This window comes from Urocitellus parryii, chromosome 10 (assembly GCF_045843805.1).
Source record: "Urocitellus parryii isolate mUroPar1 chromosome 10, mUroPar1.hap1, whole genome shotgun sequence".
Lineage (NCBI taxonomy): Eukaryota > Metazoa > Chordata > Mammalia > Rodentia > Sciuridae > Urocitellus > Urocitellus parryii.
In genome coordinates, this window is record NC_135540.1 from 34,889,184 (window position 1) to 34,912,557 (window position 23,374).

Below are 23,374 nucleotides of genomic sequence, written 5' to 3' on the forward strand. Positions count from 1 at the left end.
GATAAAACATTACAAACATTTCTACCATAATTATTTTTCCTCCCTTCCTCCCCATTTTCTATAGCATGCTGCAGATTATACAGTAAATGTCAAAAAGAATTTGCCACCTGTATACAATCTAAGGCCAACTTATGCCTTCAAATGATATTTCACTGAGGGTCAAACAAATAACTGAAGGCAGAATTTGGCATAAGAGCTATTAGATATTTTTAATGACAACAGATTTATAGCTATGAGGGTGTTCGTATGCAGCGTTTAGCCTTTCTTTTCCTCCTGTGACATTCCCTTCAAGGCACAAAAGATTATAAACAGTGGACGGGACAGAATATTTTGAATTAAGAATTTTAAGTTTCGAAAAAGCCTTTTATTTCTGGTTTAAGAGTACCAAATGAACAAAGAGAAAATTAGATAAATTACCCTCAAAATGAAATGATACTTAAGTCATCTGAAATTCCCTGCAGATTATATTTTAAAAGTTCTAAAATCTGTTTTATTGTTTAAAATGTAATTATACTTTTGATTCCTCTGATTGATGTAATTTCTTATTAAATATTGTGTTAAATATTTCTCATCGACCAATATTATCGTGTATGTATTGGTTAAAAACAATCTATTTGGGACAATTAAGTAAATTATGTTTTACTAGGATATAAAATTGAAAAGTTAAGCTGTAATTTAAACAATGGATTAAGTGCAATGTACTGTAAAACTCTTCCTTCAATGATTATACAATAGGACTCCTTAGGCATCTCCAACCCAAATGACTGTATTTCCTTTCTCAACTTCAGTGATCTCACAGTTTAACTTGTTGAGTCGTCCATCTAGTATGAAGAGAGAGTCCTTGGAAGGTGTCATCAGGTATTGACCAAACAAGCCACTGTCCTGGATTTGCCTGTTCTTCCGGTTCCAAGGCCATTCTTCTGCCTTGAGTGGTTCCTTAAGGCTCTTAATCATCTTGACTTTTCCGGAAGAGAGTTCCACAAACAGCACATCAGTTTGTTGGCTTGAACTACCATAAATGTTGTACTGGTGGGCTTCAGTGAAAGACGGCTGAAATGCCAGATCAGATATGTGCAGATTTGTGTGAATATCAAAAGCCTCCTGAATTTCTCCTCTGATGGTGATGTACTGGACCCTCACGACACCTTTCACATCATTAATGCTGACAAGGTAGTGGCCATCTGGAGAGACATATGGAGTGCCTGTCACATCACTATTGAACCCAATGACTGAGTCGGTTACACCATCCACCATGAGCTGCGGTGGGATTGCTCCAGTGCTGTCAGGTTTGCAGCCAATGAAGTAGTATCCTCCCAAGTGTGTGTATGCCAAAGACTGAGGAATACACCCGTAGTCCTTCAAGTTAATTGTCTTGATGTATGACATGGTTTCAAGGTCAATTTTTTGTAGTGCAGCTTCATCTTTGTGAAGAATAAATCCAAACCTAAAAAGATTGAAAACCAAAGTTAGACAGGAAGCTATAATATGGTTACCATAAGAAAATGGATTCTGGGGAGGTCCATCACAAGACCAGGTTTTGACTGTTGACTCTGGTAGAAATTTATGTCAAAATCATGTTAGAACTGATCTTTAGTATCTTTGCCATCTTTTCTCTGGGTCATTCTTACATTACAAACAAATAATTATCACTCATGCTGTAGAAAGCAAAACAGTTACAAGCAATATATGTACAGTTAATTGAAACTACAACAAATTTTGCTTTAAACCTAGAGGGGGAAATCAAACATTATTTTATGTATCTCTAAATCTGATATTGAATAAACCAGGTCAAATAACTATAAACTCAAGAAGAATAAAAGATTTGAAAATGTGTTTGTATGAATGTGTATATGTTTGTGTCGTGTGTGTGTACACAGAACACACACATATAAAAATTACTTCATTTATCTTTTTTTTTTCTTTGTACTGCTGGGAATCAAACCCATGTGCATGATAGGCAAGACTTATTTCACCACTTAGCTACAACTGCAGGTCATTTACTTTATGTTGTCTCTTGACTATTAAATAAATATTTATCACATTTCAAGAATTATTCACATATTTATACTTTTAATTTATATCAAATAATTATTATATCAATTATATCAAGAATTATTCACATTTTTATACTTTTAATTTATATCAAAGAACTATCTTACTAGATGCAATTTGAGGTATTGAAATGTTTGACTTCTACTTACTACTTTTTAGAATTGCTTTGGTTTCAGTTTTATTATAAATTTTAAATACTAGTTTTCTTTTTCACCCTTGCCATGTTTATATTGTTATCATTTTTAATGATATACTTGCATTGTACTGGTTATCTTATATTGAATAATGAAGAACTTTGGTATTTTTCTACCAAAGCCAATTAATTTTTTTTCTCTTTAATTAGTTCTGTTTTACAGTTCTGAATATTGGCTACAAATTATCAAAGTCCTGTTTCAAATAGCCATATATTTTGAAATTCAGAGCAATAACACAAGCAGATTACCAGGAAAAAATAAGTTAAACAGGAAATGAAATGATGAGAGAGTATTAAGAACATTACATTGAAAACAGATATTGACCATCAGGATTGTGAAGATTTATTTATTTATTTATGGCGTTAACAATATTGATTGGATTACTCCCTAATGGTTCAAAAAGCTCCTAACAATAAGAGTCAGGGAAATAGTGTTCTACTGATTCTGCTCATAAGTAAAAACTAAGATGAATTTATTGTGTGTACCAGGATGAAATAAAACAAAACAATAAAATCTCTAAGGATAATCAATCATTTTATTGTACCCTGTGTCATTTCTGTAGGCTAATTATCACACAAAGGTCATATGAGAAAACTCATTTCAATATATTAAACAAAATATGTTGCATTTGATTTCAAATGAAATATTCATATATAAAAATAAATTCACATATAATAGTATAGAAACAACAAATATCATTGTGGATGATAGCAAGAACATAAGCACAGAAACTAACTAAAGTAATGTAATTTTGTGTGACAAATTATAACTGTTTTCTAGAGTTAGGAAACCATATTCCTGTTTCAACTGTATTTGAACATGTGTGACAAGACTATGTGTTGTCAAGATAACAGTAAACATTCTTCTATAAGAAAAGAAAACTGCAATGTATTGCTACCCCTTTAAAAAGCATTCATAAATGTTTACTGAAACAACTACTAAATGCAAGGCGTTGGGAGTATATTGAGAATTAACACCACTCTCCCTTTAATGAGTATAGAAATTTTGAGTGATTAAACAAATCAAAAACTATCAGTAATTAATAATAAAGCATTCTTCTTCAAATTATTTAATGTAGCAGTGATTATTTTTTCTGCATATTTGTAATGGTAGACTTGGAAATAGTAATTCTAGTGTATTTCTTAATAATATCCACCATTTCTGAAATTTCTTTTTTTCTGTCCTTAATACAATGTGTTTACTTCAGTAAACACAGCTCATACCATACCTATGCAGAATGCAATTTTTATCCAATTTATGAGAGTATTAAGAAGCATTCATATTGTTTCTATATTAATTTATCTTCTAAATATTCTCCTTAAAGTATTAATGTCTAGTGTAGAAGTATATTGCAAATTTTAAATATTTTCTAAATATTATTGAGTAAAAGAACCCTCAACCTAGGAACTGAATCCCATGTTTTTGTTTCACAGCACCAAAAATATAAAATAATAAGTGTCAGTGTCCATTCTCAGACTTAACAAGTAATTATTTCCAGCTTTTGTAAAAGAAAAATGATACTTTTCCATTAATGGATAATCATCAAGGCTATGTAGGTGTGTAGATGTATTGACATTAGTTGTGAAATTATTAGTTATAATGGAAGACATAATTCTTTTTTCTGATATAAATTGTACATGAGCTCAGAGGAAAAGCAGTAATAGGCTCATTTAATAAAAGCCATAAGCCAATCAAGTTTTGGCATTTCAGCTCTCCTTTTAACCTTGAGTATTCTTGTCCCTTTGGGCAATGAATTTTGAATGCTAATGAGAAAGAATGAGACAAGCTCACTGTACTCCTGAACTATTTTAACGTTGATAATAAAGAATGTGTGTAAGTTTTCTGTGATACAATCCAGCCTCTTTTGGAGGTAATTTTTTTTTTTAAAAAAAGAAAGAAAAGAAAAGAAAAAGCCAGTCCAGTTAAAAATGCAGAAGCTCTATGTGGGATGATAAAACTGCATCTATTTGGCATCCACACACTCTGTTCCTTTAGGATTAGAGAGGAGCTACATAAGCAGATGCATGAGAATGTCTTCAATTTTTTACCACTGATTTATTGGTTAGGAAGTGTGTCTCTAATTCAAAATTTCCCCCAGTACAGATTGATATTCAGAAGTCTCCCACTGTTCATTAGACTGTGATTAATATTTACGAGGCTCTCAGCTTTCATGCCTGCTTAGTATAATAAAATTCTGCACGGTACTAGTCCTAACATAGTTTGTCTAATATTTATCAGAATGTATATGAGAAGTTGCATGCTGAGAAATGAGAGAGTTAGAACTTACCCTCAAAAACCACTTCTTTTACTAAAAAATTATTGCCACTAGAAAAGTGTATTCTATCAGCATGGCTTTGTGTGGATTTGTCAGACACGGTGTAATTTTTTCTTTTCCAATTATATATATATAGATTATTATATAATGTATAAGAAAATTCAATTTTAATTACTGTTTGTATGCTTCAAATTATGGTCTTGAAACAAGTCATATGCAGAATACTCTTATTTTGGACTCAGTAAGGACTTTTCATTCCAGGCTGACTTCATTTCATGATCCAGTTTTTCAGTGCAGTAGACCATATATGTAAATATGACCTTATGTGAAGTCCTTGACTTTGAAAGCCTTCAATTTACTCATCAGCAGGAAGAGGATAAAAGTAATACCTTCCTTTGAGGATAACAGTAAATGCCTATATATCACCAAACAGAAAATTTCCAGTTCTTTATATCTTAAAAAGCATTATTTTTCCGTTATAAATACCATAAAATATTTTCTTTGGGACAACACAATATTGTAAACCATGGATGGGAAAAACAAAAGCAAACTTATTGTCAACTTTTCTGCATAGCTAGTATTTCCAGATGTTAAAAATAAACATACAGCATAACCAAAGAGTGATGCTATGCTTTGGATGTCATTTGTTTCCCAAGGGATCATGTGTATGAATCTTAGTCTTTAGTTTGGTACTATACTACTGATGATGTAGAATTCTAAGAGCCAAAGCCTAATGGAAGGTCACTGGAAGTATGCTCTCATAAGAGAATGTGGGATCCCAATATCTCTGGCCTCCTTGTTTTGTCATGTGATTTTTTCCTCCCAAAGATATTCCTGTCATTGTGGTGTCATATACTAATATGACTCACCACCAGATCTTGGACTTCCAGCCTGCAAATCTGTGGGCTAAATAAACCTCTCTTTAAAATAAAGTTATCTGACTCTGGCATTTTTTATAGCAATGAAAAATCGACAAATGCTCATGAATGTATTTTCCATTGACAAATATTAGAGAGATCCTACTAACAATAAAAATTCATGTTTTTATTCTTCTCATTTTTATCCTCACTATGTATGTCCAGTTCACACCTTATCCAACCACAAAATCTCTAACACTGTTAAGATTAGAGTCTAGCTCACTCCACTGCTTTTTCTCATTTGAAATTGGATCTTGCTATAATGCTCAAGATGCTCTATAATTGCTAGGTTCTGGCCATCCTCTGCCTCAGCATCCCAAATACCTGGAATTACAGATGCTCATTACCATTCCTCATTCTCACTCTACCTCTGTTAAAGGTTCTGCCTCAGTACTTGCTGAGGATATCGTGCACTGGGCTATGATGTACTGAGTAAATCTAAGCTTAGCACAGATGACTGGATTTGAAATAGATATTTGACTTACTCAATAATTTTTTTTTCCTTCAAAAAAATCCTGTGGTTGACTTTAGGACCTAGAAATCTAGGAAATCTTCTGGAGAGTTGCTGTTAGTGTTTATGTCATGGCAATTGAGAAGTCTTGCAAAGGAAGCCATTTGGCATAGAATAAAAAAAAAACATATATTTAGAGAAAAGCATGGTCGGTTGAAACACTTGAAACTTGATATAAGTAAGTGCTCCAAGATCTGCAGATGACATAAGGAAAGACTTACTCATTTCTTGAAATTTTAGTAATGAATAGGTTTCTCATTGTCCCTCCCCCAGACAGCTCTTGTATGGGTCTGTTCACCCCAAATCTCACAAGACTGTTTTCAGTCACAGTCACCCCACAACATCTGTCATGTTATTTCACTGCTATTTCATTTACAAATTCCTTATCTGACTTGCTATTGAGGGACTCTTATTATTCCAATTAATGTTCCATATAAATTTTCTTAGGTCAATGCCAAGAGCAATATTCTCATATGATCCCAGATACCCTTAAAATTGGAGTAAAAAATACTGTCAATTTGCAGATTAATAATTATTTTTTTCTCCTGGGTTTTAACTACAGCACTGCTTACTCTCACTGTTATTTCCAGAGTCCTTGGAACTTCTTATAGAAACAGTTCTCATGGTGCCAAGTTTTAATGTTAAACCATCAGATCCAGTTCATATCAAAAGCTGGGAAGAACCAGACATATACTCTCAGTTCCCCCATGATATCCTTCTTCAACACCATCATCTGCACCACTTCAGACATCAATTCCAAACCTTTCATACATATCCACAAATGAAAATGGAAAGTAGTGAGAGGAAGTTGGGGTGTATTTGAGCATTGGTTTATCCAAATACTGTATCCTGTCATAAAAATCAACGGTGCTACAATCCACATATAAAACAAAAGCATTTCTCAAAACTTTTCTAATGCCCATTATTGAAATGTTATTCTTCCAAATAAAATTCCAGAACTCATGAATTTGGTCCCAAGAATTAGTTGTATGTATACTTTACATATAATACCTACCTCTAAAACATGATCAAGTGATGATTACTTAATAATACATATTAATACAAACTACTAATACATATTAATACAAACCTACACACAATATGTCACTAAAATGATGGCTCCATTCTATAACATCTGAAAGTGTTTTCATGGACACAAACCATAAATCTGACATGAACCATCATTCACCAGTTTATAAATTCCTTTATATTTAGTTGTTTACGATTATCCCACACTGACCCATGTAAGAAAAGATTGAATTCTGTTTCTACTCAAGTACTAGGTGATTTAGTTTTTATCTGAACTTCACATAAATATCTCAGTAAAACACACCTCTTCACAAAGAGTTGTTGTGTTTGTATTTGGAAAGGCCAAGCACAGAGAACTAGAATTGCCACATTTAGTGAAGATTTATAACTAGAACAAGGACAGTTTCTGAGTAATCTCCATGCTTAGCTGTGTTTGCAAAATTATGACACTTTCAAGTTTGCTGCTTTCAAAACATAGTATAAAAAAAGCTAAAGCTAAAATAAATAATATGATACTTTTCTACCTGACTTTTGTAGACATATTATTAGGATTTTACACTGAAGATTGTAGCTACATTAATTTATTTTTCAGCTTTCATTTCCAGAATCTTTTCATAAAAAATTAGAATATGTTTCTGAATACTAAATTCTTTATGTTTTTCTTCTCTTGTATTCTATCATTCTAATATGTAACAAGACTGATTCTTCCAGTAAAAATTGAGATAACTTAATTATAGTATTTCAGAGTAAATAATCTGATCTCTAGCAACTAAAATATATGGAAAAATTAGATTTACTAAAAATTCTGTGCACACAGTATATACTTTAGGTTGTATTTCCCATGCTGAAGTCCTCTACCTGTTTCTGAATAGCTTAAGAATTCAGGATATTAAACTGACAACTAAACCATAAGATGGCATTTTAAAAGACTGGTTGTTCTTCCTAACTGGGTTTGTAAAAATCACATGAACATCTGAAAAGAGCAGCCTCCTCAGTTTTACACATTTTTCTCATAGATTGTGTTTTATGCAGAAATTGATAAATAGATCAAAAATGATATAGAAGAAATGGAGTAAGTAGAAAGAGATACAGTTTATTTTGAGTACAGAATACGAATTAGAAAAAAAAGTAGGTAAAAAAATTAAAACACTCTACTTAATCAAAAATTATTATCAAATTGTCCATTTTATGCCTGCAAGACTGAAATAATGAATGAAAAAGCAGCTCGACGAGGAGTCAGGTTTTACACAATTTAGGTTCTAGACCCTACATGACCAAATCCACTAGTTGCAGTACATTATGTGAAATTTTATAAAAGAAATGGAGAGAAAATAAATGTTCTCTATCCCCAGTGTGAATTATAGTGAAGCAGCAGAGTGCTTACAATTGTACATTATGGCTTTCGAAAAGGGTCTTTAGGAACTTCTGCAAAGATGGGAGAAGGAATAAATGTTGCTACAACCGTATTTAACTAATAATTTACATATTTATTATACCAGACTTTCAGTTGAAGACAATTTATATTAGTCTGTATCTCATAAGAAAAACAGCAAATTACAACTAGAATTTAAAAAAGGAGAACACAATAAAGGGATGGTTTACAGAGAAGGGATAGTTGTAGTAATATGGGGTGTTTAACAATAAAGAAGCAACCATTGCTAAGACCCTGGAAGTATGGAATTTTATGGAGATATGTTTTGTGTTGATCTTTGAACTCTTATCTATAGAAATGGCTGGTCTCCCACAAATCAGCAGATAAGGAGTTCATGGTGGAGGCTACATGCTCAGCTCTCATTCCTTCCTTTAATCTTCCATCAGACTTCTCATTGGCCAAACCAACCAGAAGTCAGCCAGCCAGCCTTCTGGAGCTTAAGTATAACCATCCATCCCTGGCATCCTCTTGGAGTTGAACCAGCAACCAATCCACAAAGTTAAAAAAGCCACATGAATGTGCACATTAATGTGATTAACTCAAATACTGTGGACTCTAGTATAGATCCTATGGCTAATTGTAATTAGAAAGCAGTGTACTACATATACATAGGAAAACATGAACATGTCTTTAAAATTCATGTAGAAACACAAGCAAAAAAAAAGAAATATTTGAGTTGTATGTTATTTAGATATTTATATAGATGAAAATATAAAATAAAATGTCTGATTCACAAATCCTACAGTGAAGCAAGGGCCACATTAAATATATGAGATGTTTTCACTGTAGGATTTGGAAAAGGGAATTAAAGTACAAACATGAATAAAAGGAATGAGTGAATTAATAAAAGAAAAAAGAGATGTTGTTCATATTAATAATTATTGTGTGCTGTGAACTAGGAAGTATGAACAATTAACTCAATTATCTTTACCTTCTCCCATTCCCAAACCAAAAGTCAAAAGAAGAGCAGAAATAGCAGTTTCTTTTCTTTTTCTTCTCTCTCTCTCTCTCTCTCTCTCTCTCTCTCTCTCTCTCTCTCTCTCTCTCTTCCTCCCTCCCTCCCTCCCTCCCTCCCTCCCTCCCTCTCCCTCTCCTTCTCTCTCTCTTTCTGTCTGTCTTTGATATAGGGCTTTACCATGGAACTATATCCTCAACCCTTTTTATTTTGTTAGTTTTGAGACAGGGTCCAACCAAGGTGCTTAGAGCCTCTCTAAATTGTTGAATCTGGTCTCAAACTTGCAATCCTCATGCCTCAACCTTCCTAGTCACTGGGTTACAGGCATGTGCCACTATGCTTAGGTAAGTACAGTAGTTTTATGAGGAGGGGAGAGTACTGTAAGAGTGTAGAAACTGCAAATAAAAAATATAGACAAGAGATAGATATTCTAACATATCTTTTGTATGTAGATGTATAGCCACATAAATTTCTTACCATTTAATAAGATATTTTCTAGGAACCAAGGACAAAAGATTACTATTAGATGTTTTGTTTTCCTGAATAAAATACACATTTTTAAATTTTATATTGTAAATATGTATGTATGCAAATTAATATCCACATAACTGATATGCACACATATGTCCTATACTCTACCATTACAAATTTAAACAATGTGGGATTGTTCCCACAAAATAGAGTGGTATAAGTGAAATAGAATAAAGGTTTCTTAGGCAGACTCATGTCATAAGTGGAAAATTAATAACATAATACATCTGCTTCACATCAGTAGATGGGATATATGTATATATTTCATTTTTATACAAAACAACATCTGGATAATTGAAAAAACAAGTTAAAAATAAGATTCTAATAATATTAAATAGCATTAGGCAGTAATATCAGAGGATTAAAACAACTAAAAAAACTTTGAAGAAGAATAGATCTTCTTAAGCAGCAATCTTTCATAAATCAACAGTTTGATGAAGGTGACTATATTAAATGTTTAATGTGATATATAAAAAGATAGAAAATATGACAGGAAAAGGTTAATATTCTGATTATATCATGAATTACTTAAACTAAAAAAAAAAGAAAAAGAAAAAAATAATAAAAAACTCTAAAAAGTAAAGTTAGTAAATAAACAAATCCTCATGTGAGGGGTGAAATTAATGGCTTATAAACTTTCCTAAGTTTCTTAATTTGGCGTTATATCTTAAAAGTTAAAATATGACTGTGCTTTAAAGTAGAGAGGATGTCTTAGTATCTTCTCTTTAATAAATGTTTATAAAGGACAAGAGAGTTGCATGAATAAGGATATTCATTGTGTTTGGTAGGTTAGTTAGACATGAACATGTAGGTAGAGGGAAATGAGGCTTAGTTCCACCAGGGACAAACCTTAAAGCGCTCACTGAGAACCAAGTGAGCTCCTGCAAGCTGAAGCTACCTGCACAAACTGCTTCAGTTCTGCATTTCCAAACTGTTCTCAACCAGCACATTCAGAGCATAGCTCAGGCCCAATGTACAAAGTCTACCAGCAAGACAGCCTTATAGCTAGGGTCACCAACATTGAGGAGGAAAGTGAGAGTGCTGAGAGGATCGATTCCCTAGAGATTCAAAAAACAGAAGCATTAGGAAATGTTACATAAACAGGCAAGCATTTAGGAATGAGATATGGAATAGCCAACCTTCCCCAAACTGTGGAGAATTTTAACCCTTGAGGGGATTATTACTTAAAATCCTAGGAGCCCTAACTCAAACAGATAAGCATCAGAGGAATGGAGTCTGGTACAACCAGACCCCTTCCCCAGCTACAACTAATTATAGTCCCTTAGGGGCACTATGGTTTCCAGAAAAATGCTATCATTTTCTCTTGCAGTCAATTCTATCCTATTACCAAAACAATGTCACAATCACCCTATAAACCAGAACATTGAGCCCCTCACAAAGAAAGCAGAACAAGGACACAGTTTTCTTAAAAACTCCAGCTCTATGGCACAAAATCTTCCTCACTCCATGGTAGTCTGTGCAGTGCCTGTGCTATACATTACCCTCACTTCTCCCTCGGTTAAACTTTTACTTATTCTCTGTGCTTCACTTCTATTCTTTCCAGCAGAATCATATTAATTTCACAAATTAGGACTGCATAATGTTAAAAAGTGTTCAGTGGAATTGGCACTTTTATATATTGCTAATGGCAATGTAATTTACAAGTAGAAAATAATTACTATGTGGCATAAAGGATCTTTCCTATATTTCTGCTCCTTGTGATAATAATTTTCTTTCTGGTTAACTATTCTGAAAAAATAATAATAAATCTGGGTTGTTTCATGCACAAATGCATTCATAAAATTATAATATTCAGTAGCAAAAATTTGTAAGCAATTTAAATGCCCAAATGTAAGTTAATATTTACGTAAATGTTAATATAATCACTTGATTCAGTGAATACAAAATGTCAAAGTGACATGTGATTTGTGTGTTAAAGCCATTAAAAATAATTCAAAGGATAAATGCTCAAAAGGATAAATGCTCAAAATTTAACTGTGGTCATGTAGAATACTACATTAAGCTTGTTTTGTTATGTTTTGCATTTTTTTGTAATCTTTATTTAAGGAGCATAGTCTACTTCTGTCAAAAGAAAACATGTAATCTATATAAACACGTAAATACAATATACAAAGCACAAATTGATAAACCATATATTGAAAGAAATACAAAAATATGTCAGGTCTAAATAAACTTTAGATAATTCATGAATAATATCTGATTATCATTTTATTCTTGAATATGCTTTTCTAAGAATTATAATCATATATACAGAATGTACATTGTGCTACAGTAAAAAGATTCATCTAGTAAAAATTCATCATCAGACATATTGAATTATTTTAAAATCAAGACACATATGGAATTAAATAAAAAGGATCTGTAAATACAGTGATTACAATCCATGATGACAAAAAAAAATGATATAGATAAGAAAGTATGCAGTAAGAATACATGAGGAAAAGGACCAAAAAAAAAATGTTCTAAGTTCTGATGTCAATTTAATTTCTCTCTTTTTATTTTTTATTTTTGGGCTTTGTTTTTTGATTTTTGTTATGGAGTAACTTGGATGGAACTCAGAGCTTCAGGCATGCTAGCAAGCTGAGCTATATCCACAGTTCAACAAACAATTTTCATAGTAGAATGAAAGTAAAAGTTTGCCAGGAGAAAATACTTGCAGCTGTGATTCCGATGGATAGAAGTGTACATCAGAAGACAACAACATGGCAAAATTGGAAACAGAAATGCATTCTCCTCTCAAGATATTAACCACAATGTTCATCAGAGATTATTTTCTGTAGTTCTCTAAACTATTCTCTCTTTGGAAATTCAACCTGGCATTAACTAGTTTTTTCATAACTCTGTACTCAAAATGGCACTCTTGATAGCTGTCTAAACTATCATTTTAAATAATTAGAAAAGTTCATTTTTAAGTTTACCATGTGCAATCTGATGATTGAACATCAAAATTTAAAACTGAATGGAATAATATGAATCTCAAAATACATAATTATATTCAAAATTGAATCAAGAAAACCACAGAAGTGAAGGCAAACAAGGCTGAAGCAGTGAACATTACATAATTCTTCTTGAAATCTTAGACTTATTTAATTTAGTGACATTTCTTAGTGACTTTTAAATCAGTGCAATGATACTATAGAGAAACATTTTGTGAAACTTTTATGTGGAAGAAAATAGAATAGAAAAACTAAAGCATGTCTGATATTTCTGTTGTATTTGTGACTATTGTATTTTCATTAATTTAATTTATTTTGTTTAATGGTGATTATGCTAACTGATTTTCAGAATATCCTGAAAAGAAATCTGGTTTCAGAATCTCATTGCTTTAAATCATGAAATTCCTATGAATAATAAAGTACAGGATAACTGGTATGTTTATAATAATCCACTAAAAAGTGGTTACAGTTCACTTGGATAAAAATTATACTGCTGCTACTCATTTACAACACATAACTATTGTTAATTAATTTAAAATTCAATGACAGTGTTTTTTCTGATTTTGCTACGTTGATTTTAAATCTTCTTATTATTTTATTTGATCTTAATTTTTGCTTAAAGGACTTTTAAAGTGATTTTCATGTCTCTGTATGACCATGAGTTAATTAAGAGAAGATGAAAAGCACAAAAGAATTATTACTAGAGGCATTTAGCTAGAAGGATGTAGCTAACATTTCTGATGGTATCCTGGCTGAAAAGAAGATGAAACACACATACAAACACAGATATACTCTTCAAAAAAATATATTATAAAGAAAAAGGGAACATTTAAACAAATTGTATGCAAAAATATGTGTATTATTTTTAAAATTATTTCAAATAAAAATTTTATCTAAATAATAATATGAATTATCATTATTGAAAGGCCAAGGTTTGTCGTTGGAGATTAAAATGCACTCACACAGATAGCAATGACAAAGATGAAGCACTTTACTGCAAACTGGTGCTAGCTTATATAGAAAGTGAAAGTCAGTTATCTTAAACCAGGAAGCTCCCGGGGCCAATCATAGTAAAGGTCAGGTCATCACCTAAGGGGCATGCATGTCCACCCTGCATAAGATTCATGGAGATCACGAACTGTCCATGAGCGCGGAAGACAGGAAGACAGGAGGTTTTCAAAACAACTTGTTATCCGCCCACTGGCAACTTGCCTGCCACCATGTTGCATTAGGGTTTCTTTATCTGAAAGGCCCAGGGAGTTCTAGCCGCCCACTGGCAATTTGCCCACCGCCATGTTTGAAAGGCCCTGGGAGTTCTCAGGGAGACTCCCAACAATTATAATCTAAATTATTAATAATATTAATTATTTGACTATTTGGATTGACTCTTTGAAGGATCTAGAACACTTGATACTTACCTGATTCTACTTAAAACATTGGGAATTGAGTAGCAAGTTTTTGAAATACTGCTACTCTGTGTTGTGTTTTCAGAGTGTGATATTAGCATCTATGGATTATATAGCTTCTTGTGTTTTGAATAATGGTGGGATTCAGTAAGGTTTGTTTCTGTGAGGAAATGACTTGGACTATTTGATTATATCTCAGTCTAGAGTGTTTCCTTTTGTTGGCTTTTCATATACTATATATGCATTGTTGTGTTGGACTGACTGATCCTTGTCTGATCCCTTCATAGTAACTACCTCCTTTTAAAGAGCTTTGAAAGCAGATTCATACACTGCTTCTTTTTTCTATAATCCAATCATGATTGAGTAAGTTAGCTCTCCTTGGAACCCCATTTATTACACTGAAATAGTAAAATAGTATTAGTACTTCCAGAGAGTAATAATAATTAATGAATGCAAATAGCAGCCAAAATATTGAATCAATGTGACTGTAGCTTCAAATACTCCATACCATAAAAAATACTGCCATTTGTCCTAATTGTTTTAAGAGTTTCCAGGTTTTCAACTTTGAGGGCATTATATTTTCTTGCTATCATCCCAAAACTAACACAACTTATTTTTAGATGAAAACCTAGATAAAATTGTTAAATTTTTTTTTTTAAAAATCATGAATCTTTTAAAACTTAAAAGAACTTTTAATGCTAGTAGGTGTGATCTAATTTATTTATGTCAAAATGATTTATTAAAAGTAGGCTAGTTCCTTATACTTCCTTGCTTGGAGATTCTCCAGAATCTTTTCTGCATTTATTTCATTTCTGATCTATGTTTGAGAATAAAATGTTTTCACCTACTTCTCTCTTTGTGAGAAAAATAATTCAGAATTTGTAATATCAAATTATATGCATGTCCTCTTAAGCAACAGGGATATGTAAAACTTGTATTTGAACTAAAATATTTTTCATGGTCTTGTTATTGGACAATTATTTGCCAGGGAAACATGGTTAAAGACAAACACATCACTACATGTTATAGTTTTTAAAATAAATTTGCAGTTTTTATTTAGTGTCATCAGCAGAATGATGTAGTAGACAAGTCCAAAGACCTATACTTCCATATAGATGTAATATAGACTGAAAGAAATAACCTTGTTAGAACCTAGAAAAATGTTTAGAGACAGAAGAAGAAAAGGATTAATACTTTAGGAAAGCTCTATGGCATTTTACTTTATTCTACCTTGCCCTAGTGCTGACAATATTAAAAATGACAGCCTATATTCCCAGGGTGAGAACCTGATTCTGGAGGGAGCAAAGTGGATCATGTTCCCAAGTGATTACTTTTATGTACTTTGACCAGTCTTGGGTTTCTCTGCAGGAGTAACATAAAGTGCTACTTACCTCTCTTTTGCCTACAAAAACAGAACTCCCAGTCTGAAAAAGTAGCTAAGCAGGGTTATTACTGGAATATAGAAAAAGGCAAATTACAAAGTTTTTGAAATATGCTCAAAAGATTACAATTAGGTCTTACTACAATTCTGGTACTATGATGACTTTGAAAAAATAAAATTGTGGAAAAATCTAATGTATATCAGGGATTTAAGAAAGTTTTGCACCTAAAAGTTATGTATATGCACCTGAGAACTATTATCTGTCTAAGGCTTGTGTGTTATGTAAAAGTTTATAAAATGAAAGTTTATGTAAGTTTACTGGCAAGATAATAAATAGCGCTCTCTTTTTTATACATTGTATCTGACATAGAAGGGCCACACTGTCATTTTAGACATATCATATCTGTTTGCTTTGACTAAGCAACTTTCTGATCATTAACACTGTCTCGTAGATGTATAAAAGAGTTAATTTTTGTTAATCCACCCAGACCTGTGATTATTATTACCATACACTCTGTATTCTAAGCTGTACTTTAAAAGTTAAACTTAGTTAAATGTAAAGTTTAGGAGAACACTTTGACAAGTTGGTGTTCTCCAAATTAAAATTATCTGTAGCAACAGTCTCAGATTTGTTTGGAAATAACAAACATGGTTGGTATTTATTCATGTCATTTGATATCTTGGATAAAGTAACCTTTTATCAATACATTATATTATAATTTTGTGTTACTCTTCACATTGAAATTGAAATTGAAATGCATTTTTTAAAGATAATAAGGAGAGCTTGATTTGTTTAAAGGTGGCATTGTAAAACATGGAAGCATTCTGACACTTTTCCACAAAAAAGAAAGTTAAAAGCTCTCTTAGCCTTTCTTTGATTCATATTTCAGATGTAATGTGGTATTGTGTCATTTGTCAAAAGCCCCGCCTTACTTGAGATAAGGCTCTATCTCCCGCCTCCCTCCATGTTAGAATGGTTCCAAAATAGGCTACACTTTAGCTTGTTTAAAGTGGTGTTCAAAAGATTGATTTTTGTTGCAAAGATTACAGTAGTCTCAAACAGGAGATATAATACTGTTAGGGTCTGTAAACAAGTCAGGATGGCGCCTGGCATTTTGCCAGAGGGAGTGGTTTGTGAAGTAACTCCAGCGAGCCATTAAGGGTGGAGATTCCTTATTGGTTGACTGCTGTATCTAGTTTATGTTAATTAAGATAAGCTGTGTGGAATGTATATATATATACCCCTCCGGTCCTACAATAAATGGCTCCCACTCCTGCTGTATCAATGTACACAAGTTGCTAATCACCCCCCAGTTATTTTCCTGCAGCTGGACTGCAGCATAATACACAAACAAGTAAAGGTTCAAAATTATATTAGAAAAAAAGAATGAGTAATATGAGAGCAGAGTTTTTGCATATTATTGAAGCTCAAAAATATTGAATTCTAAATGGTTATGAGGTTATTGTAAAATCCCAAGGGCTTCCACTAATTAAATGCTTTTACATGTATTTAGAAAAGGAAATGAGTTGAGTATCAAAACTATTTACTAATTAAAAATTAAAAAATCAATAGAAGAATCAACGGTAGAAGAAACAAGAAGCCAAACTGATACAAAACAGATTTTTAAAAATATAAATTGGTTGAACATTCTTATTAAAAGAACCATATGCACAAGATAATAAAAACAAACTTTCTACACTCTATATTTTGTATGAAAGACTCACTTTAGCTACAAATACACAAATATGTCTAAAGGGAAAGAATTGAAAATGATATTACATGAAAGTAGTAAACAAAAACAATTGACAAATTAGCTATGCTAAACCACTATAAAGTTTTAAATTATTGCAAGACACTAAAAAAGTATTATGAACTGGTAAATAATTCAATTCTTCAAAAAGATTTAAACAGATAAGCTTATACACACAAAACAGCAAAGCCTTAAAATATGTAAAGCAATATTTTGCATAATCACTAGCATAATCACCATTAAACAAAAGAAATTAAATTAATGAAAATACAATAGTCACAAATACAACAGAAATATCAGACATGCTTTAGTTTTTCTATTCTATTTTCTTCCTCATAAAAGTTTCACAAAATGTTTTTCTATAGTATCGATATTCAATAGACTGAAAATAGAAATAGATCATTCTGTTATGGTCTATTATGATTTTGAGGGACTTCAAAACTGCATTTCCAAGCATAAGTTGAGAAACCATGCTGATTATCAATTAAGAAATAGAAAGTTTTAACCCTATGATTCAAGTAGACTGACAAACATGTTTAGAAAACTTTACTTACAACAACAACAAAAATATATTACACATTCTTCTGAAACACATTCTCAAGGCTGAACCATATGTTCAGGCAAAGAGAAACTCTGGTTAATTTTAAAAGATATAAATTATACAAAGTATCTCCTCCAATAACAATGGGTTGAAAGTGAAAATCAATTGCAAGGAAGGTTGGAAATTCACAAATAAACAGAAATTAAACAACCTATGCCAAACAATTATGAGTCAAGGAATAATCAATATGAAGTTAAGAATACTTTCAGACAAACAAAAGCAAAACATATTGCATAGAGTACAATAATTACAAATTTTACATGCCATAAAAGTAGTGAACAGAGGTGATTTAAGTCTGTAAATACATAAAATAGAAGAAATATATAAAAATAATCTAATATTTTACCTCAAAGAACTACAAAAGGAAGAAAGAACTAAATCCAAGACCAATAGAAGGAAATAATGAAAACCACAGTGGAAATAGACAACAGAAAAACAGTAGAAAATCAACAAAAAAAAGTTAATCCTGTGGAAACAGCCACAAAAATGATAATAAACCTTTAGTTGAACTGATGAGGACAAAAAATTGGAAGACTTTAATTACTATAATCAGTAATAAAAGTGAGTATATCACTACTGTTCATAGAGATGTACTTAAAGAATAATAAAGAGAAAGTTATAAAAAACTGTATGACAAAAATTAGGTGATAGATAAAATGTCTAAATTCCCAGGAAAACACAGCTTTAAAATTCACCCAAGAAAAAAATAAAATCTGAACATACAAACTTTAGATAGGGCAGAGGGTTGAAGGAGAAGGGGAGGGGGCATGGGGTTAGAAATGATGGTGGAATGTGATGATCATTATTATTCAAAGTACATGTATGAAGACATGAATTGGTGTAAATATACTTTGTATACAAACAGAGATATAAAGAATTATGCCCTATATGTGTAATAAGAATTGTAATGCATTGCACTGTCATATATTTAAAAAATGAAGAAAAAAATGTTGATCTACAGATTTGTTTAAAATGCAAATTTTCTGATTTAAAAATTCATTTCATACTCAAGGAAAGTTTTGTAGGTCATAAATTTCATTAGTGAGATTTCTCTTAGGAACATAATTACAGTGAGACTATGGACTTTTAATTTTTATTAAGGATCATTAAGACATTGAATCTATTCATTATATGATATTTCATGTGGTTTAGATGTTAACAAACAAAAATTATGTGATCTTTTCCTTATCAGTAAAATTTCCACATCCAGGTGCCCATGGCATTAGACCTGAGAAAGTAGTTATTCTCAGTAGTTTGACCATACTCTATGGAGGCTATTTAATGTATAAGGGGAGGTTTGGGGGTTATCATGAACCAGGCCATTATGGCATTTAAAGCTTGTTGGGTCATTTGTTTAATCTTCCTAAGTACTTAGTACTGTCCCTCATGATTTGTTAATTGCTACTATAATACAATACTTGTGCAGCTAAATCACTTAGAATAATATGTGCCTGGTCCTTTCTTTTGTTTCCATTTAAAAGCAAAACATTTGCCCAATTTGTATGAACACAAAAATTTCAGAAATAAAGTTACCATGTACAATGAAAAAAATCTGAACATACATAACAACAGGTTGAATAAATTATCAAAAGCCTCTATTAAACATCATTCTTGAAACTCTAGTGAGAGCAATTAGACAAAACAAAGAAATTAAAGGGATATAAATACGTAAAGAAGAACTCAAACTATCACTATTGATTCATGACATAATTCTATATCGAGAAAATCCAAAAAATTTTCCAGAAAACTTCTAGAACTAGTAAATTAATTCATCAAAATAGCAGGATAAAAAATCAACATCCATAAATCAAATGCATGCCTATACATCAAGGATGAATCCACTAAATGAGAAATTAGGAAAACTACTCCATTCACAATAGCCTCAAAAGAAACAAAGAAAAAAAACCCTTAGAATTAATCTAACAAAAAGAGGTGAAAGACCTTTCAATGAAAACTACAGAACACTAAAGAAAGATATTGAAGAAAACTTCAGAAGATGAAAATATACCCCATGCTCCTGGATAGGCAGAATTAATATTGTCAAGATGGCCTTACTACAAAAAGCATCATAAAGATTTAATGCAATTCCTATTAAAATCCCAATGATATTCTTAATAGAAATAGAAAAAACAATCATAAAATTTATTTGGAAAAATAAGAGACCCAGAATAGCTAAAGCAACCTTTAGCAAGAAAAATGAAGCAGAAGAAATCACAATACCAGACCTTAAATATAGTAATAAAAATGACATGGTATTGGCACCAAAACAGACTTGTAGACCATGGTACAGAATAGAGGACACAGAAACAAACCCACATAAATATGATTATGTCATATTAGATAGACATAGGTACCAAAAACATTCACTGGTGAAAAGATAGTCTATTCAACAAATGGTGCTGGCAAAACTGGAAATTCATATGTAGCAAAATTATATTAAACCTCTATCTCTCACCCTGCACAAAAATCAACTAAAATTGAATCAAAGATTTAAACACTAGAACAGAGGCCCTGTGCAAACAATAGAAGAAAAATGGGCCTAAATCTTCACCATGTTGGCCTAGGATCTGACTTCCTTAATAAGATTCCTAAAATGCAAGAACTAAAATCAAGAATTAATAAGTGGGATGGAATCAATTTAAAAAGCTTTCTTCTCATAAAAGGAAACAATGAAGTGAGGAGAGAGCCTACAGATTGGGAGAATATCTTCACCACATGCACTTCAAATAAAGTATTAATCTCTAGGATATATAAAGAACTCAAAAAACTTAACACACACATACAAAAATGACCCAATCAATAAAAGGGCTAATGAACTGAACAGATACTTCCCAGAAGAACAAATACAATTGATCAGCAAATATATGAAAAAGTGTTCAACATCTCTAGTTATTAGAAAAATGAAAATCAAAACTACTCTAAGATTTCATTCCACTCCTGTCAGAATGGCAATCATCATGAATATAGGCAGCAATAAATGTTGATGAGGATTTAGTAAAAAAGGTACACTCATACATTGCTGGTGGGATTGCAAATTGGTACAACCACTATGGAAATCAGTATGGAGAGGGCTCAGAAAAATTGGGAATGGAACCACCAATTGACCTAGCTGTCCCACTACTTGGTTTATACCCAAAGGACTTAAAACCAGCATACTATAGTGATGCAGCCACATCAATGTTTATAGTAGCTCAGTTCACAGTAGCTAGACTATGGAACCAACCTAGGTGTTCCTCAATAGATGAATGGATAAAGAAAACACAGTATATATACTCAATGGAATATTATTCAGCTTTAGAGAAAAGTAAAATTATGGCATTTGCCAGTAAATGGTTGAAGTCCGGTAATTTCATGGTAAGAGAAATAAGCCAAACCCACAAAACAAAAGGGCGAATATTTTCTCAAATATGCAGACACTAATTCAAAATAAGGTGTGTGTGGGGGGCACTTGGGGAAAATAGTGTTAGATTAGTAGAGAGAAGTGATGGGAGGGGAGGGGATGTGGGGATAGGAAGATAGTAGAATGAAACAGACACTATTACTATATGACAACATGACCAATATGATTCTGCAACATGTACACTCAGAAAAAATGAGAAATTATATCCTATTTATTTATGATATATCAAAGCACACAAATGCATTCTCCTGTCATGTGTAACTAATTAAAACAACTTTAAAAAATAATTAAAAAAAAAAAAAACTCCTGGGAAGAAAAAGTCCAAAACCAGATGGATTCACTGGTAAATTTTACTAAATATTTGAGGAAACATCAATAATAATACATTAGCTAACTCATCTAAAACTCTTCCACATATATAATAGAGCCTCTATAAAGAGGTTATATTATCCTGACACCAGGACCAGATATTTAAAGAAAACCATAGGCCAATGTCTCTGCACATAAATATTAAAAAATCCTTAACAAAACACTAGAAAAGTAAATCTAGAAACATAGTAACAGGATTATACACCATGATGAAGGATAGTTAATCTCGAAATGGAAGGGTAGTCCAATATAGGAAAACCAATCAGTATAATCCTCTACATTAATAGGATAATCAGAGAGATAATACACATGGTTATCACATCATCACATTTGATGTAGAAAAAAAATTTTCACAAAATTCAACACACTTTCATGATAACAACATTCAGAAAAGTAGGAAGAGAAAGAATCCTTCTCAACATAACAAAAGGAACATTTGTAAGAAAATCCACCAATAGCATCACAGTCAATATCATTGACAATCTTTTCCAAAAGATTAGAGATAAGAGAAGAATGCCCACATTTACTATTTTTATTCAGCATGTACTGGGAGTTCTAGCAACACAAATTTTAGACGTTCTTTATAAAGAAATGACAGACATCCAGATTGGATGGGGGAAAAGTTAAAAAATAAAATTCAAAGACCACATAATATTATGTATAAAATTTTTAAAATTAAATATATATATATATATTTGTAATAATTTTAAAATTCAGCAAAATTATAGGATATAGCATTAACCCACTAAACTTTGTTGTGTTTTTATACACTAGTCATTAAAAACCTGAAATTAAATTTAATAAAAGTTTTGGATTTACAATAACATAAAAAAAGAATGCCTAAGAATAAATTTGAGGTTTTCCAGATAGCAGAATAGAGGAGATTGCATTCCTGTCTGTGAAGTGAAATGAAGAAAATTGACAGGCAGCTTTTCAGCAAGGTGGGTGAAAAAAAAAAAAAGCAGAGGGACTTTACTGGTATTTAAAACTGGACATTCAAAGCAGATCGGCCCCCAGAAGTTTGGATACAATTGAAAGAAAGAAAGAAAGAAGGAAAGAGAGAGAGAGAGAGAGAGAGAGAGAGAGAGAGAGAGAGAGAGAGAGAGAAAGGAAGGAAGGAAGGAAGGAAGGAAGGAAGGAAGGAAGGAAGGAAGGAAGGAAGGAAGGAAGGAAGAGTCCTCAGCCGCCCAGCCACTGCCAAAACTGGGCTGGAATCTCCAGCCAGAGAGGTCCCTCCATGAAAATAGTGGAGGGAAAAAGGAATTAAAAGAATCTGCATTTGGGGGAGGCCCCAGGCATGTCTGGGTACAAAACATTTAGAGATCAAGGACATTGATGGTAAGCCTGAAAGATGCACTGCATGATATCTGTGTGTGGGGAAAGAAGTCACCTTCTCTACAGGCAGCATATGGAGGACTAAGGAAGGAAGGATTGCATAGCTGCTGTGTAGGGGGCCAGCAACTGAGGAGGACAAGTCCTGGAAAATCCGAGTTTGGCCCAAAATACAAGTTAACACATGCTACACTACATACAGAGTGTGCTTAATGACCAGGAGAAAATCAAATATGGAAAGAGATTTACATTGAGCATAACTGGTCACAGAAACCCACCTG

General features: G+C 32.2%; 1 protein-coding gene across 3 annotated transcripts in view; it reads right to left on the reverse strand.

The window, feature by feature from the left end:
* Positions 1 to 741: 741 nt before the first annotated feature.
* The window catches only part of LOC113200259 (follistatin-related protein 5), a 737,045-nt gene continuing 714,412 nt past the window's right edge, over positions 742 to 23,374 (reverse strand). For all 3 annotated transcript variants that reach the window (XM_077803465.1, XM_077803464.1, XM_077803463.1), the window contains one exon: positions 742 to 1,444. In XM_077803465.1, coding sequence (XP_077659591.1) covers positions 742 to 1,444 — 703 coding nt within the window. The remainder of the gene's footprint in view (positions 1,445 to 23,374) is intronic.